The 19,316-nt window shown below is 40.1% G+C and overlaps 1 protein-coding gene across 3 annotated transcripts in view; it reads left to right on the top strand.

Moving 5' to 3' along the window:
- galnt2 (UDP-N-acetyl-alpha-D-galactosamine:polypeptide N-acetylgalactosaminyltransferase 2) overlaps window positions 1–18,155 on the top strand; it is a 51,757-nt gene extending 33,602 nt beyond the window's left edge. The window contains exons 3-16 of one of the 3 annotated variants that reach the window (XM_051379022.1): window positions 64–217; window positions 3,395–3,493; window positions 3,629–3,696; window positions 3,789–3,854; window positions 4,002–4,123; window positions 5,416–5,503; window positions 6,193–6,280; window positions 6,439–6,542; window positions 8,000–8,126; window positions 10,458–10,550; window positions 11,334–11,417; window positions 11,930–12,083; window positions 13,072–13,191; window positions 13,354–18,155. In XM_051379022.1, coding sequence (XP_051234982.1) covers window positions 64–217; window positions 3,395–3,493; window positions 3,629–3,696; window positions 3,789–3,854; window positions 4,002–4,123; window positions 5,416–5,503; window positions 6,193–6,280; window positions 6,439–6,542; window positions 8,000–8,126; window positions 10,458–10,550; window positions 11,334–11,417; window positions 11,930–12,083; window positions 13,072–13,191; window positions 13,354–13,509 — 1,523 coding nt within the window. In that variant the 3' untranslated portion in view covers window positions 13,510–18,155. The remainder of the gene's footprint in view (window positions 1–63; window positions 218–3,394; window positions 3,494–3,628; window positions 3,697–3,788; window positions 3,855–4,001; window positions 4,124–5,415; window positions 5,504–6,192; window positions 6,281–6,438; window positions 6,543–7,999; window positions 8,127–10,457; window positions 10,551–11,333; window positions 11,418–11,929; window positions 12,084–13,071; window positions 13,192–13,353) is intronic. The other 2 variants (XM_051379023.1, XM_051379024.1) reach the window with 2 other exon arrangements.
- The last annotated feature ends 1,161 nt before the right edge of the window (window positions 18,156–19,316 follow it).

Raw genomic sequence — 19,316 nt, forward strand, 5'->3', positions numbered from 1 at the left:
ATACTGCAAACTTCTATTGGCCCGACTGTGTGCTTTAATATGTATGTATGTGTGTGTGTCCAGGTAAGGTGCGCTGGCAGGATTTTGACCAGGATCTGTACGTCGGAGCTACGGTGGTCCGACCGGGTCAGGATCCTTATGCCAGAAACAAGTTCAACCAGGTGGAGAGCGACAAACTCCGTATGGACAGAGCTGTGCCCGATACAAGACATGACCAGTATGTATACTAACACACGCGCGCACACACACACACACACACACACACACACACACACACACACACACACACACACACACACACACACACACACACACACACACACACACACACACACACACAGAGACACACACACACACACACACAGAGACACACACACACACACACAGAGACACACACACACACACACACACACACACACAGCTGATATGATTGGACCACCATTCTGTCCCTCCTAACCTTTAGGGTTGCATGTGTAATTGCAGGCATTGTGCGCGTACATACTGTCCTTTGCTGTCTGTCTATTTGACTAATTGGTAGTAGACTGGATAAGATCTCTTGGAAACTCCCTCTATTGTGGTCTATCAGATGAAACCAGGAAGTCGCAGCATAGCAGACACGCACTGTTCACTGTCTGCCCCTTTCATAACACAAACCTCTGCTAATGACATTGTCGATTGTTCTGCTTGTTAAATGAGCGATGAGACAAAAATAAATCATGGAACAATATCTGTTGGATCCATTTTTGTCAGAATATTATTATATGTTAGTCATCTTGCTTCCTTATTGAATGTTTTCAAGTGAGAGATTGTGGACCCACCTGTTGAGCAAACCTACAAAACACCCTGAACCTGTTCTCAGAGAACAGAGAGATTTATTTTCCTACCCAGAGTAAGAGGAACACGTTGTCACAGTAATTTGCTGTTGTTTTCTGGCTGTGCCTCAATTTGAGTGTTTTATCTCAGGGATATTTTCAAGTAATTACTTTAATTAGCTTTTTTTTTTAACAATACTTTTTTTTTGTCTTTGGCAAACAAACACTAGACTGTCAGCAGGAGGATGAGTAGCAGTTTCATTTCTGCTCAGAGTTTCATAGTATATTGTAATATATTTATTAACATTTTTGATTGGATGCTGAACATGCTTTTATTGTCCATTTAACAAACACAATGGGCTTTGTGCAAGAACCGCTCGTCCAAACAGATTTGTATCAGAGATTTCAACAATTTTCTGGTACTCAAATGAAATTCACAAGTGGTCCAAACCTGTCGTATAAGTCTTGAATAGACGGTCTGCCTTTCTTCACAGCAGAAAAAACACATTTGACCTAAAATCTTATTGCCTTCATCAAAATTAATTTGGACTTAAGATTCAACTTGAGATACAGAATTAAAGTCTTAAAAGTACAACAGTATGTCATCGTATTCGCTCTGTGATTTTGTACCTGCAGCGTCTGTATACATGCACAGTGTGATTCAAAGATTTTTATAAAGGCAGTGGTCTGGCCTCACTGATATATTGACCTAACTTAGACAGCTAGAACCATTAGCCCACTAACAGAGCAGGGATGTGTCTCTCTATTGATCTGGTAGTGATGTGTCATTTGCACAGCGTGCAGCAGCACTGATTGTGAAGGTTGTCCAGAAAAAAAGAGCCTAGTTGGATTTTTTAAGGCCAGGGCCTCTTCATCAGTGCTTTCAACACAAGATCAAAAGAACTTGTATATTTATTCTACAGCTTTAAAACACACACAGACCCCCACTAATTGGGCCTTTTGCCAGTCCAAGAAATGTACAGGAATATGTCAATTCAAGATTGATGCAGCTGCATATTGACTGGCCTTTAAAGCCAATACTGCTCTGACAGACGTGGTACGGGGACAAAAGGACTGCACACATCATGCACACAGACCGTTCAAAGACAGTGCGTACTATGTACTCAGTATGTAATGTACTTTTTAAACAGTACACACTTTATATCTGGTATGTGTCGTAGCTTCTAAGACCAACCTCGAGAAAACCTCTCTGTTATAAGAGTCTTTTAAGTTATAGGTGAAACAGGATTTTGGATTCTTTTATTTTAACCTCCACACATATGTATACGGCCAAAAGACTGAGTTCAGGATGTTTAAGCCACACACATTACATTGTTATTACATTGTTGCATAAAATCCAGCACATAGCCATCAAATCGCCACAGACAAACATGTAGAAGTTAGAATGGGTCATAAAGGGCTCAGTGAATCCGGACACAACACCAGCCGCACAACCTGTGCGAATGGGTTTCCAGTGCCAAGCAGCTGCATGCAAGCCTTATATCACCATGTGCAGTGCCAAGCATCGACTGGAGTGGTGTAAAGCTCACCGCAACTGGACTCTGGAGCAGTGAAAATGAGGGATGAATAACACTGCATCTGGTAGTCGGGTGGACGAATCTGAGAATGCTTCCTACTGGAATGCATAGTGCCTACTGTTTCTAGTTTAATGGAAGAGGGGTAATTGTCTGGGGCTGTCTTTTAGGTTAGGCCCCTTAGTTGCATTGAAGGTGTTCCTAATGTTACAGGATACAAAGACATTTTAGCAAGTTGGGTGCTTCCATCTTTGTGGTAACAGTTAGGGAAAGGCCCTTTGCTGTTGCAGCATGACTGTGTGACGAAGGGTCCCATGGTTTTAGAATGAGATGTCCAATAAGCCTATATAGGTGTGATGGTCAGGTGTCCACTGACTTTTGACCATCTAGTGTCTGTACAGTACATAGAGTGTGTGTATATATATATACACACACACTCACTCACTCACTCACTCACTCACTCACACACACACACAGACACACACACAGACACAGACACAGACACACATGTCTGTTCATGATCATGTATAAGAGTGTGTACAGGGCGTTACACCAGCATTTAACAGATTGGTTGTGGTAGGAAAAGAGGTTTTCCCACAGTGATGAATGGCCCATTTTCTCCTCTTCATCCTCTCCTTGGCTCCTTGTCTCATGTAGGGTCCTATCACCAACGTTCTTCACTTTTAAATCGGGGTAAGGATTTGTCTCTATTGGACACACACACATATACACAATCTCAGGGGATTTTTGCCCTGCTGTCTGCAAAACCCACCGTCAATCCCAGCTTCAGCAGAGTGTGTGTGTGTGTGTGTGTGTGTGTGTGTGTGTGTGTGTGTGTGTGTGTGTGTGTGTGTGTGTGGAATCCTATTTATTCTGTTCATGTGTTCTGAATCTGTTCAGGGAGCGGTTCCAGCTCGCAGCTTTGCTCACACATTCAACTGTGTGCTCATGTGCGTAGGAGTGTGCTTGTGTGCATTTGTGCACATGTAGGCATTTATGTTTTTGTATTTTTTATTTCTAATTTGTGTGGTTTCTTTGTGTTTGTAGTTGCAGACATAAACAATGGAAGTCAGAACTGCCGGCCTCCAGCGTCGTCATCACTTTCCACAATGAAGCTCGCTCCGCTCTGCTGAGGACTGTGGTCAGGTAGGTTAATGGTGTGTGTGCTGTCCACTTCAAGAATTTCTCTATTTTGATTTGTAGGCAGAAATTCTCTTATTTTTAAATACCTTTTATCTTCCTATAAATCCCCCACCCCCATCTCTCTCACTCTCTGTTTAGTGTCCTGAAGAAAAGTCCTCCTTACTTGGTCAAAGAGATCATTCTGGTGGACGACTACAGTGATAACCGTGAGTAATGCACACAAACAAACATAAAAAGATCCATGTGTAAATGTGATGTGTGTATCATCTGTGTGGCACCTGCTTTGTGTGTGTTTCAGCGGAGGACGGCGCGCTGCTGGGGAAGATTGAAAAAGTGCGTGTGTTGAGAAATGACCGCAGAGAAGGTAATTAAAAGAAGAGGAGAAGAATGTTTTATTGCATTTTTTATTCCCAGCGCACTTATGTGTGTGGCTCGGGGTGAAATCATTGTGTTTGGTAGGAAAAATATGTGTTTTGATTTCTTGTTCTTTTGTTACTGATGTTCCCCTCAGGACTGATGCGTTCAAGGGTTCGTGGTGCAGATGCCGCGACAGCACCAGTCCTCACATTCTTGGACTCTCACTGTGAATGTAATGACCACTGGCTAGAGCCGCTGCTGGAGAGAGTGGCTGAGGTACACATGCACCCATGCATACATACATACAGACACACCTTTATACATTATATTATTTTTCTTATGCACGCATCCTAATGAACATGAAGACACAACACAAAGAAAGTCCAACCAGGAAACGAATGAAGAATAACAGACATTTTTTGTAATGTTAAGCGAGACACTTTTCTCAATCTTAGACCAAAATAATGGAACAGAGACCGAATAAAACTCACTAAAACCATCCCAGTTAGTCTTTCCACAGTGTTACCAACAATCGCCAATGCTGGTTTGGTTGAAATAAACCCTTAATTCACAGAATGAATGTGAAAAAACATGTGCATAACATGGCTTCAATAACACAGGAATGTTTGGACTATTTCTGATATGACATGGTTAAAAAAGGTTATTTGTTTTAAAATGTAATATTAACGTCAGTAAATATGTAAACCAGTAATTCAGTAGATTAGAACTTTTATTCCCAGTTGTGTTCCCAGTGTCAGAACTGTTCTTACAGTTTATTTAATTCCTTCTTTTGTAAGGAAACAGAATAAACATAAGCTGAACCCCGTCATAGATTTAACAGTGTGGTGATATTTAAAGTGAAGTCTTTTAGTAATCGCTTGAGAACTTCTTCATTAAATGTAATCTTGATTCTAAAGTGGGACAAGTGTGTGTAAAATGGATGTCATTCTTCAAATGTATCTAATGTGACTGAAAATGGTCTGATTCTTCATTTGATCCTCCCAAGTTCATAAATGCCTGGAGCCAAATCTAAAACATTACGCTGTCAAAAAATTGACTTTGCTTTTCTTCACTGTAGTTACACTGAATAATAAATCACTCAGTGCAAGAAAGAAAGAAAGAAGGAAAAAAAATGCAATCTGTGTGGGTGAAAACCTCGTGTGTCATACCAAAATGTCTCAGCTCAAAATAAACAAACTCACTCAGTACCTGGAAGCTTGTTTCTGTTACTGTCATTCAGGCCACTTCAGCAATGCTCTCTTCAAACTACTGTATGATGTGGCTCTGTGGGTTTTCAGCACAGGGTTTGATTTGGTGTGGAGGGGACAGAGCTTCATAAACACAGTGATAAACTAAATATAGAAGATAAACTAAACATATGAATCATTTGTTGTTGAGGGGAATATTTACTTCTACGTCTGTAGCTTTGCTTATTTTGGTCTTTTTATTTGACAGGACTTGTAGTACATACTGACTAATGAGACAGATTTCCTGTTATTCCCTTTCTGAGCTTTATATGGAACTGAAAAGTCCTAATTAATTATTTTGTCTCTGTCCTTCCCTCTCAGGACAAGACCAGAGTAGTTTCTCCTATCATTGATGTCATCAACATGGACAATTTCCAGTATGTAGGAGCCTCGGCCGATCTGAAAGGAGGTACAGTACACAAGTAGAGAGGTACATGAACGCACGTTGGATGTCCAGGCCGCTGTTGCTATTTCTCACACACAAGGCCAGCTCTTCTGCCAAGTATATACCTAGCATGTTTAGTCTATCAGCTTACTGGTCATAAACAATGTCATCCACACTGCACTGCTGCATTCATACTGATAAAGTGACTACATTATGTGCACATTAATGTATAATACATGGTAGTGCATTTTCTACAATCCCTGAACTGATAATCAATATGCTTATATCACAATGAATCAGATGAATTATCACCTGTCACTGCATTGTGTGAAAAGGCTCTAAATACCCACTGTACTATACCTGCTCAGCACAGACACAGTTAGAAACTATCAGCTAAAGAGACAGATATTTCCTTCAGGATTTGGATGAAATGTATTGTTTAAAATTTGGCTGACTGACATCCGTTTACACGTCTTGTATCGTTTCTTATTTGTACAAAACTAAGTTTATTTATTTGCTACATATATATTGAGTATCACTTCTCTGAGTTGGGTTTCCAATACTATCTCATCCTAGGCTTTCTAGTATTAGCATATAGGGTGAAATTGTTGTACTTTCTGCTGACACATGAACACATACAGACTAGTTTTTAATCCCAGCTAATGGCCAGTATGGTGTTTGTTCTTTTATCCCCTGTGGTTTTATGTCTGTAGGTTTTGACTGGAATTTGGTGTTTAAATGGGACTACATGACTCTGGATCAGAGACGAGCCAGACAAGGCAACCCCATCGCCCCCATAAAGTAAGATGGGCACACTTTGAGACAAAACCACTCTCACACATCCACTCAAGGGCTCATACACGACTGACACACTTTTGTTTGCCAGATTATACCGACTACTAATCTCACTCTTTTCCTCCCTCCATCCTCCTGCCCTCTTTCTCTCTCTGCCCCTACAGGACTCCAATGATAGCAGGAGGTCTATTTGTCATGGATAAGGAATATTTTGAGCTGCTGGGAAAGTATGACATGATGATGGATGTATGGGGAGGAGAAAACCTGGGTGAGTGCAGCTACGGTGCAAATGTAAATTCAGTCACAGTGCAGCATAAAGTCAGTGGAATCACAGCAGACAGATGATGGTGGTTAGCAGATGACATATGACCCTGTAATGGATGTCAGAGGAACACAATTAAAAATAGTGTGATTAACAGTAAACAGCAGAGTAAAGTGACAGATAGAGAAAATAAACTAAAAATACTGTCAACATTTACTGTCAGTACACTTTGCTGCTGTAATGGGTTGCACCCAACTGTCTCATCCCCTTACTATCAGCCTCTAAAGGTGACAAACCTGTCAGGTTTCTCTAGAGGCGTTAAAGAAATACTTTTTTTGGAAAATGCATTTATTCTTTTTCTTGTGAGAGTTGGATGATATTGATACCAGCGCTCTTATGTCTCTAATGCTAATATGAAGCTGCAGCCAGTTAGCTTAGCACAAGGACTCAAAATCTGCCTACCAGCACCTCCAAAGCTCAGTAATTAACATGTTTTTGGGGTAATGTACTGGACTCTTTCTTTGTTGGGGGCTGGTAAGTGGACTTTGGACAGAGTCGGGCTAGCTGCTCCTTTTTCCAGTCTTTATACTAAGCTAAACTAACATCTACTGGTTGGTGGGTGGTATCAATCTTCCTATCTGACTCTCAGCAAGAAAGCAAAGGTGGATATTTCACAAAATGTTGAACTATTCCTTTAAGTCCTAAGCAGGTTCACGTTTGTAATTTATTTCCATAATAAATCTGCACTCTCTCTCTCTTGAGATACTAAAGTAGCGTGTCTCACGCTGTGATCCTCATGAGCTCATCTAAGGTTTCCATGCCAAGAACGTGATTAAAAAAAGAGAAAATACTTCAATAATTTGGTGGTCATATCTGGGTAAAACAGTCCTCCAGACTACCGTTGATCTTAGAAAATGACAGTGTTAATGTGATAATGATTATAGTCTGTACTGAGGGAAAATAACCGTAGTGTACACAATAGAAATCGTTTGCAAACAGCGCGGTGATATAATAACAGCTGTTGCTTTTGTCTGAATGCAGTTGGGAAATCGCTGAGAATAAACAGAATGATTCATACTTCTCTCATGACGGCACAGTGATTCAGAACTGGATTGATACTTAAGATACTGGTTTATGTGTGCTCATTTAGACACAGGCAGGAACCTGACAATATCGACACACTGAAACATTTATGAGGTGCAAACGATGTCCAGAGTTCAATTTCACCACTTCTTACATACTGCTCATAATTAACTGAGACATTTTTATAGGAACAGTTTGTTGGAACAAATGGGAGAAAGAACAAGTCTTATGACCTGTGTGTGTGTGTGTGTGTGTGTGTGTGTGTGTGTGTGTGTGTGTGTGTGTGTGTGTGTGTGTGTGTGTGTGTGTGTGTGTGTGTGTGTGTGTGTGTGTGTGTGTGTGTGTGTGTGTGTGTGTGTGTGTGTGTGTGTGTGTTTCAGAGATCTCATTTCGTGTGTGGCAGTGTGGTGGTAGTCTGGAGATCATCCCCTGCAGCAGAGTCGGCCATGTCTTCAGAAAGCAGCATCCATACACCTTCCCTGGGGGCAGTGGGACTGTGTTTGCACGGTAACACACACACACACACCAAGATGGCTGAACACTCATTAACTGTCCAGGCTCCACCCATCACATTCATTACAAAAGAACAATATTTTCCATTCATGCACATAACATTCCTACCTTTGTTTAATCTATACTGGATATCTTGTGCGTCCCTTTGATTAGCCACTAAGTTCTGATTACAGTGTGTGTGTGTGTGGGTTGGAATTTGGTGGCCGTGAGGTAGGTCTTAAACATCATGTGATATGATCGAAAGCTCCAGAACAGCTACTTAATGGATCTTTTCTTAACATTTAAGCTGTACCATGATATTGTGATAACCATAACCCCCAGATGGGACATCTAATCCAACATCACTGCGTTGATATAGTTCTTGTTTGGAATATTTTGTAATCATGATTTTTGTTGTTGTATGGAGGTAAAGTAATCAACCCAAATGGAAAAAACTATTACCACTCTTTATACTGAAGGTATTTCTGATTTTGGTACCCTGGCCACTTGTATCAAGTGCTATTGTAAACACTGGAACATTATTGAGTTTTAATACAGCTTTAAAAATGTAACCAGTGCTAGATAATTAAAACCAAGCACTAACAATTAAAAAACAATTAAAAAGTAATCACAGGGAAAATTGTAGTGAGATTTAAAAAAGAATGCTTCTGAAAAATAGCTGGTCTGTTTATGATACAGCCCTGATACATGTGACAACATAATCACTGAACATCAGTAATGGGAAACATGATACATGGAAAGATAACACAACCACAAGTAACCACCCCTGGAAACGAGCCCAACAAACCCTCATGGCCCTGATTATAAACTTCAACAAACCGATAACAGGGAACTTAAAGTGGCTGTGGTTTCTTAAGCGTATAATAGACATGTGGAGTATCTTGGTACATCAGCTCATCACTAGCTTAAGCTGGTGTCTGAAACAATCATTCTGAGATGCAGAGTGATAATTTTGATGCCTCTTCGATGGCAAATCCAGTCTGCCAGCTGCAGTAAATGATGACTGTGACCAACAGAGATGCTCAAGATAAAGAAATTAATCCAACAGCAAAAAGGAAAAAGCACTGACATCCTAATAATACCTATAAACTGTGAATAGACCCAAAAAGACCCGACTCCAGCAGACTCCAGTGGACATGTATGAACTTCAACATTAGATCAAACAGTTTCAGAGCTTATTATAACACGTTGGCTCTGAATGTGACTCAGCTTGGACGCCTCCTGTGGGCCACATTCCCAGTATGTTTTTGTCAGTTACATAAAACTGAACACAGTCTCAAAAGTAGTTGCATAACACTTTCCAACAATTAAAGATATCATTTATTAATCGATGGGCCCAGTCGTGTTCTCATGTATCACCCTCAACAATGGACACTCACAGGGCAGAACAGCTGCAACGGTGCTTTGAGGCTGCTTCAGTGTCTCGCCCTTCAGTCTGAATAAAGCCCCAGACACCCTCTCTGTGTCTGCTGCCGGTGACCCTGGGGAGCTACGAGACAGCACCTGTTTTGTCTGCTTGGATGACTTTATAATTGTTCTGGGAGACAGAACTTCCCAAATATCCAAGTTACGTATATTGGACATGTGGAGACAGGGCCAACACACAATAAAGAAAATCCCCTCTTGGTCTTATATTAAGTTCCCTGTAGTGTGCATTGTCTCTGTTGCTGGAGTGCAGGTGGATCAGGATGAAATACAGATTTCGGAATAAAGCTCAGCTAGTTTCACAACAAAAATAGTTATAGTGGAAAATACTGAGACATGTGTATTGATTGATTGCTGTAACAACTATAGAAAATTACATGGAACCAATAACAAATTTTCTTCATATCCTTTGTACTTTTTTGCCTGTACAGGCATTAAATGGATTCGTAATTGTCTTTTGAAAAAGTCTGAAAAGTCAATTTAAGTTGTTTAAACTCTCAGAAACCCTGTCAGATGCCAGTGTTGATGGTTTTGGGGTTTTTAGTCCAGTAAATGAGTATTGCCTTTGGAATTGTCTTGACATATGCTAGCAGAAACCTCATAAAGGCAAAACTACCCCTCAGGGGTTGAAACTGAGACTTTCACTGGAGCAGAAGTTCACCGTGTTGATGCATCGTGTCTGGGGCATGCCGTTTCCTGGCTTGTTTGTAAAAATTAACATTTTCTCTAGAATACAAAAAACGCTAAATGCAGCACTGTAGCCAGTTGTTTGTCCAGTGTCCAAGACAAAAGCAATGAAGGCAGCTTTCCCTACACATTTACAGGTTACACGTCCTGGAACGGGACATATTTTAGGACATATCTGACATTACTAATTTTCTTCTCTCACCCCTTTCTCAGGAACACGAGGAGAGCAGCAGAGGTCTGGATGGATGAGTATAAAAACTTCTACTACGCTGCTGTGCCCTCAGCTAGAAACGTCCCGTATGGAAAGTAAGTACCATGAACTGTGAGCTCTACAGGAGTTAGACAGCCTAATGTAGTTCCGTCACAATTACAAAGGCAGCCACATGAATGGTCATATTAATTGGCTTTCCATTTAGCAGCGTGTCAGCTGTAAAATAAGTTGGTTACCAGTTTTATTGATATGAGGAAGTTAATGTGGCTTAAAAGAGGGCAAAAAGTCAGTTCCTAATTTGCAAAATCCTAAACCATGTTATTTGATGTGCTGAATGTAGATTATGACAGCATACGCCAAAGAAAAAGAACATGTCGGACACAAACAACATTGGTTAAAGAGGACAGTTTTAGTCATGTCTCAGCAATTTGTACAGACATTCATGGTTCCCAGAGGATGAATCTTAATGACTTTGGTGAAGAAACATATCCTGAGTAATATCTCAGGTGACAGTTCGGGAGCCTAACTGTATTATTGGTATCGTGTTTTTTTTTACTTTGTTTGTGCACTAGCTGAATGCTGCTTCACACATTAACACTTTTCTCAGAATAGGCTGAACATCAATAAGTACTCTCACACTTACAGAATAGCCAAACAAAGTTAAAAATGCTTATTATGTGACCTTGTGGGAACACTCAGCATCTCCCTCCAGTGCCAACCTAAGCTGTTATTTTCCCTAAAGGATTCATCCTCAGACATGCTCTAGGCCGTTACTATCTGCCCTCACAGACTGGCCAAGTAGGAGGGCTATAATTCAATCAATGTTGGGAAACATTTTGAAAGCCACAAGTGATCCACTCTCTAATTCTCTCTCTCAGTATCCAGAGTCGTTTGGAGATGAAGAAGAGATTAAGCTGCAAGCCATTCAAATGGTACCTGGAGAATGTCTACCCTGAACTACGGTAAGAAAATTAGAGCTTTTTAATGGAATATGATAGGGTACACAGTGTGACCCACAACATATAATATTATGTAATAAGACTTAAATTACACGTAGGAGAGCGTCTCACCTGAGCCTCAGTAGCAGGACTTGGTTGTAAGAGTAGCAGTATGACTTCGGTTTTTATACTTTAATAAGACTCTCAAATGCCTGTAGTGACACTAATGACTCACCCATGCTAGCAATTATGGCTCAAGCACATTATTAAATCTTGGCAGGTTTGCAATTTGTCATTCACATGAATGAGATTGATAATGTAAAAATGTATCATTTCAGATGTAGTTACATATAGGTTATATTGCCCTATTTGACAGAAGCAAATGGTACAAAAACATGATTCTCTCACCTTCTTATTGTCCTCATTAGTGTTACTTTCCACTGTTTTATGTTATAAGTCTTAAGAACTATATAAATTTGATACAAGCATGGTAGAGTTAATATACAGTTTAAGAAAAACACTGCATGTGTGTTCAGAGTCCCGGATCACCAGGACATAGCGTTTGGAGCCTTGCAGCAGGGAGGAAACTGTCTGGACACCCTGGGTCATTTTGCTGACGGGGTTGTGGGCGTCTATGAATGCCACAACGCTGGAGGAAACCAGGTAGCGTTACTTCGACAACACACACAGGTCAGCTTGTTAAATACTTACTCTGAAGACACCTGGGTGGCACTGACGGTGAGAGCACAGTGGGTATGTTAAAGGATTTGACTATTAAAGGTCAAATGTTGCACAGACTGTAGTAAAAAAAAAAGGGAAAATATGTTTTCTATATACAGTATCTATATAGAATGTGTAGTCTATATGTCAGTCCAGCTACAACATGTATACTGAAGCCCCAACGTGAGTGTGTGTGCATAAGCTTGTACCAATGTGTTTGTGTCTGCAGTTCATCAATTACTACAAAAACAGAATTACTGGTGAAAACTTGCTGGTGTCACTTAGAGTTAGAGACATCTGCTTTGCACCTGTCATTTTACAATATAGTAAAACTTATCACATCCAGCTTGAAGTTAACTGCATCTTTGGCTAACAAAGACGCTGTATTTAATTAGACGTATAAATGACAATACGACGCTGTAGGCAACATGTTTTGAGGCTGCCCATCTTGATAGACACTAATAATTCTTCCTGTGGGTGTCAGTTATAGTGTAAAGTAGAGGATAATATAACACAGATACTGAATTAAAGTCACCCACCACTATTATCTCTCGCTGCTGTTGTGTTTTTTCGATCAGCGCAGAACAAACCATAATAGAACAACAATATTCCTTGTTAATGTACTGGATCAACTAAGCTCCTGAAGACGTCCTTTGTTTGAATATTTTATGTTTGATATTTCAAGCCTGAAAATCTAATCCCAATCCTGTGTTTATTGTAACCTGTTAATCCCATAAGTAAATAGACTTAAAAGCTTTTGGCAAAACAAAGTATACACATTTTGTTTAATAAATAGAAGAAGAAAGAAATGTGTAGCTGTGTCATGTGAAATTAAACATCAAATTAGGACAGGGAAAAAAAGACTTGAATCATTTCTTGCACAGAACTTACCTAAGCCCAATAGGTTCAGAGGTGTGGATTCAATGACACTAATGTTTTTATATCCATTTTTGTAAAGGAGTGGGCCCTGACCAAGGATAAATCAGTCAAACATATGGACTTGTGTCTGACTGTGGTGGACAGAACGGCTGGTTCCCTCATCAAACTACAAGGCTGTCGAGAGAATGACAGCAGACAGGTAAAAACACCTCGTTTGGTTGGGCGGAAATATCTTGTTTACCGGAGTTGCACTCGCAATAGTAAATTAAAACCAATATCAAAGGACATTTGCAACATTTACTGCATAATTCTCGCACTACGTGTTGTGTTAATGTCACAACATTGTTGTGTCTCTCATCAGAAATGGGAGCAGATCGAGTCCAACTCAAAGCTTCGTCACGTGGGCAGTAACCTTTGTCTGGACAGCCGCAGTGCCAGGATGGGCGGACTCACTGTGGAGGTCTGCAGCCCGAGCCTCAACCAACAGTGGAAGTTCACCCTCAATCTACAATCATAGGGGGCACTACAGACCCTGAGAAGAGTTGGATATTGGATAGAGACACTAACAGACTCTGAGACCTGGATAAAGAGATGGAAATGGACTTGAGGAGAAAGACAAAACTTGATGGATTAATGGATCCCTCTCACTCCTCCTCCTCAAGAGGTGCAGCCAGTCACGTCTATACACCTCTCCCCCACCTCACCCCTCCCCAATAAAACAAAGAGCCACACCCAGTGGGGAGGGGCTTGTAGACTATAATTGAGTAGACAGGAAACTGACTGTATTTGGAGGATGGATGGTGATGATCATGATGAGGATAAAAGCGATGAAGAGGCTTTCCATCCACACTACATACCTCAGTGTTTTTTCATTGATGGTTCCAGATGCAAATGACGAGTGAATTCTTTCTGTTCTTTTACTTTCTTTAATGCTGGTGAAACTAGAACTCTGACGTTTTTACTTTGTAATTATTTTATTTTATTATTGATATTTTTTATTTCTTGCTGTCAATTTCCCACGGAGGTTCACAGGAGCTTTTTTTTGTTCTCAAAACAATGGGATGTTGGTGTAGTTACTCCTCTCCGGTGCTCTCTCTTTGGTTTTAACCACCGAACTGGAGTCTGTAATGGCAGATGGAGGCTTCAGGTCGTGGTTTTGGTGAGGTTTTGGTGTAGGGTGATGTATAAGGAGGAAATGGACTCGATTCCTTGAGCGTTTTCTCTCATTGGTTTACAGGATCAACAGAGAAAAGAGAGGTGAGGTGTAGAGAAGAATGCTATGTGTTGTGCTTTGTTTTCTATACAGTTTTCCTACAGATTGTGTCTTGGGGGAGGGGAAAGGGGTTTGGGGAGGAGCTTCTCTGCTTTGGATGGGGCCTGACACTGGTTTGGCCAGAGGTTCAGTTCCTGAAACCAGGAAGTGTCTTGAAGCCCACCCTCAGGATTTACTGTTTGTCTTCAGGCAGTGGCACTGGCTGCTACAGCATCTTCACTTCTGCACCATTATGTCTCTAAAGAAACAATACACAGAAAAAAAAAACTCTCTTATCCTTCTTCTTTTGTTTACTTTTGTCAAAAAAATGGAACCAAATTTCAAATGGATTTTTTTGTGTTTCAGAGGAGCAATTTAAAGAGTTTTCCTTCACATACTCTCGCTGCTCTCTAACTGCTCCCTATGGTGCAGTTCAGTTTATAGGTCTTCTTTTCCTGCACAGATCATTTCCTTTGCCTGTGTCTATATTGACATTGTAGGAAGGTTACTGTCTTATAATCACACCCAAACTGGATTTAATGTTGCAGCTTTTTCTCTAGAGCGAACAGGTGTTGGCTGCAAAAGGATAATATAACACAGATCAGCTAACATAGACATGATTGAGTTGTTTTTTTCTATACTTTGAACACACCCCTGCCTGCTATTGCAGTGCTCTCATGTGGCTAACATTTTGCACTTGACTCAGAAGTCCCTCCTTTTGTTGACAAAGTAAAACCTTGCTTATTTCAGCCTGAGAACAGATGTCATGCGAAAAAGAAAAAGGGGGTTTCCAAAGTCCGGACTGTAGTCATGCTGTATGAAACGTGCATGCACATGTGTTCTGAAAAGCTGCATGTATGACCAACAAGCTCCCACATTCATTCAGCAGTGTTTCCATCCACATTTGTTTCTGTTAGATGAGCCATCTGCTCAGAAGTTTAAAAACTGCAATAAACAAGGTTTTACTGTTTGTCCTCACTCTGTTTCTGCTAGAGGTGAGCAGATTTCCCCTGATTGCACACGCAGGGACTGCTCAGTTTCTGCTGATACAAATGAGAACGCTTCTTGATTATTTTGGCGAGCTACTTTTAAATTCTCTGGAATCATATTAATGTGTCACCAAACAGCATTGTGCCACATCACATCAAGTTTGTTGTTACCTGATAGTGTTACTGATACCATTTACAGAACATGTGTCTGTTTGTTGTGTATCTTTTCGCAGCACTAGTCTCTCCCGGGCTTCAACATTAGGTTTGTCTTAAATGCTATGATCCTCTGTGCTGTTAGTCACTGATGAGTGATGATGGTGCTGTTTTGGGGAAATTGGTTTTGATTATAGTTGGAGCAACTCATCACTTGGCAGCTTCAAGGCAACTACATTAACACAAAACATCTTTGAACAGATATACTGTACAAGAGAAATTGCCTATAAATATCACATTTCCTACTTCTTAGTTTATTCTATAACCAAGCTGCAGCCTCAAGTGTTCTTTGATGTCAAATATCCTCTGTTTCTCTGTATTTCTCTAAAGCGCACATCCACTTGCTTACTTACTAAATGCGTCTTAGATTTGTTTTGTTTTGTTTTGTTTTGCTGAGTTACCGAAGGTGACAAAGACAGCTGGTCTTGTTTGCTGTGTTGTCTGACACTTTTCGACGTTCTGTTCCATCACTTTTGTTTGTTTTCTGCCATTTTGTTCCTTGCACCTGATGTTTGCCTTGTCTTATACTCTCATCCAACTGTAAAGTAGAGTGGAAGAAGGTCAGCTGAAACTGCAGCTGGTTGAAAAGCCTATCCTGTGACTTGATAGGTTGCTGCATTGTGCTGCGAGGCACGGGACCCGCGGATGTGAGGAAAGCTTTGTGTTGCCACGGTGACCAGACGTAAGGGGCCCAAATTTGATTGAGGGTTTTAATTGGATGTCATACTAATCAGGAGGCAGATTTAGCTCTAAATACTGGAAAAGTGTTTGATTTTTATTTGTTTTTGCCATTCTGCAAAAAGAAGAAACATTTTCAGTTGTGTCTTAATTTCGTAAGAATGTTGCAAACATTACAGTAAATGTGATACTTAAGAACTCTTTGGAATTTAAGTTGTAAATTAATTTTCCACACATGTAGTGGGGTTTGGTTTGTGTGTGCAGGTACTATCATTTTAACTAAATATTCATTTACATCTCCGTTATTTGTATGAGAGTGTGTCAGGTCTTGAGCTGGTAGTGGGGTTGTAGTCTTCTAATTTGGTATCATTGTGACACCAAACTGTACAACATGAGCACAGCAATTCTCAAGGATTAATATTTGTCATCAAATGTTGATGTTGTACTCTGAGGGATCGTGAGAACATCAGACTAGAGGTCAAAGTATCTGGCCCTTTGTCCTTGTCAGTGAAGGTAACATGATGGTGTTTTAGTGGTGTGTAGCGCCCTCTATTGTCACACCAGTAGAGAGCCAGAAAAGTAAAGAAAAAGGGACTCAAGATGGCACAATACACCACTGGAGAATTTCAGTCTTAATCACATTTTCTTTCTCTTTGGTTCCCTCTGTTGTTATTAAATTGTTGATTCAGCCCTATTAACAGGCAGGAGAACCAAACTGCACATCTGAGTGACCATGGCAGTACTGTCTGCTATGTGTTGTTTGAAGCCTTTTCTTTTTAAACTAGTCTTATTCTTGTGAAGATGAAAAGATTGCTATTTTATTTTTTATTATTTTTATGTTAGTCACAGAGGAAATGACTGTAATAATTAAGTAATCCAGCGCTTCATTTTGATTGGATGATTAAATGTTTACATCTTTAGCACAATGTGCCAAAGTTTCCTTCCTTTTTCTCTAAATAAGGAAGAATGAAAACAGGTTAAAGTCTTTGGAAATACAGAATGAGTCTCAAAGAACTATTTCAGTGTTGGGTGCCTACAGTATGTTGTGTTATCTCATTGTTCTTCCCAGTCTCAGTTCGACCTGTAGGACACTCCAGGAGGAGGACGGCTCTTAGCTGCTGAGCTGGTGTCAGTCTTATAATGGACACAGGGTGAAAATTAGTTTCCTTTTGGTATCTTTAAATTTGTCAGCAAGACATCTGTTGAGGCAGAACCAACCCTTGTGTGTTAGATTTTGGAAATAGCTAAAAGCATCATTCAAAGAGAGGAAGAACATTGTCAATCTTGTATCTTTGGGTATCTTTATTAGCATTAAAAAGGGGGGGTCTGTAACTGAACGCCATCTGTGAACAGAGAACAGAGAGAGTGTCCTCTCCACTGAGCCAGTAGGATCATCAAGAGGGGAGGTGTAAAGGTCAAGCTTTGTCCTCTCTCAGCTTTTCACTTAAACAGGGAGAAGACTTATGTCGTGATTCGTCCTGACTCGAGGGATGTCTCTCCCCTTCAGACCACCTCAAATCCCCTCTTGGGATTAAGAGAAGAAGAGCCCTCTCTGATATGTGAAAAGCCCCGCTGAGACATCCAGCTCAGGACTGCTTAAGCTTCTCCATCTTTTGCCACGAGTCACAGTAACAGTGTGTATGAGTCAGGACACGAGAGGCTTAACATGCACATATGACACTATACTGTACGAGTCTCATCAACCAGTAATGACCGATAAAAGATGAATCCATATAAAGGGACATGAACTGATGGGGTAATAATGTGGCTTCATTTAATGACAGTGGTGGGTGAAATGGCACGAGGGGGTCAAACATGTAAAAGTGTATATTTTTGTATATACCTACATCAGTGTGTGTACAGTATGTACATATATACACAGTGTACTCAGCCGCGGTTCCTAGTTTTGTTGTCTGACTGTACAGCGCTTCTAACTGTTCCCTGTTTTATAGAAACTGCAGAAATTCAACTTTGAATGAGGAGAAATGATTAACTTAAAATAAATGCATTTATATATATATATAAACTAAACGGTGTCGAGTATTTTGCTCTGCTTCAGTGGTTGATGGTTTAAGATCATGATAGATACATAGATAGCACTGACACAAACACAAACATACAGTATATAAAGTATAATGTAAAGTTTCTTTACTGAATCTTTACTTCTGTGATTCCTCAATATTAAAAACAGCATGTGGACACCTGCTGACTTGGGAACCTGGCTTCAGAGATTTGCTCCCATTCAGCAGTAAGTGCATTAAGGTTGGACACTGATGTTGGATGATAAGGTCTGGCTCACAGTCAGTGCTCCAGTTCAGCCTGAAGCTGTTGGACAGAGTTCAGTGAGGGCCGGCAATACCTTTAATCTCATAAAATCACTTCTTTTTGGACCTTGGTTTTTACCCAGGAGGGCTGTGTAATGTTGAAACAGGAGAAGACCTTTCTTCAAACTTTTGCCACAAAGTTGAAAGAACTACCTTTTGTATGCAGCATTAGCATTGAGACTTTCAGAATTAGAACTAAAGGAGTCTAACCTAAACCATGAGAAACAACCCCAGGCTAAAAATAGGCCTACATAAAGGTATGATATGGTATTTTGGCCATTTAGTGTACTGTATAGGACTATTATCTTGCACGGGTCTGCAGATCTGTCTGTTGATACTTTAAAATTCAATATAAATAAATGAATATTTAATGGCCAGAGCTCCTATTAATCAGTATCAACTTTGTCTAAGTATGTTTAAACATACCAGGAATTTGACTCCAATTTTCAGTAGCTCTCAGTGCAGCTTATTTACAGTTCACACAGTGCTATCACTTTAGACAACAGGCAAGCTAGAGGCCTACATCTTGATATTGATGTCACATTCATGTAAAAGCTGGTAAAGCTAATTTTAATTACTTTTAACTACTGTGCTGTTAGCTTGTGAATTCCCCCCTTATTGTATCTCTTTTTATTACTTTATAACTAAACATCATTTTATTTTTTAATTATATTTTGTATTATTAATATGAATGTGCAAAGCAACTAGTAAGTAAAGTGAGCAAATAAATGTAGTGGAGTAAAAAACAAAGTACATACTTGTGGTTGTATAAAGTAGCAGAAAATGGAAATACTGAAGTAAAGTTCAATTAGCCTACCTCAAAACTGTACATAAGTACTGTTCTTGAGCAAATGTAGGCTACTCAAGG

Source organism: Dicentrarchus labrax, unplaced genomic scaffold (assembly GCF_905237075.1).
Source record: "Dicentrarchus labrax unplaced genomic scaffold, dlabrax2021, whole genome shotgun sequence".
Lineage (NCBI taxonomy): Eukaryota > Metazoa > Chordata > Actinopteri > Moronidae > Dicentrarchus > Dicentrarchus labrax.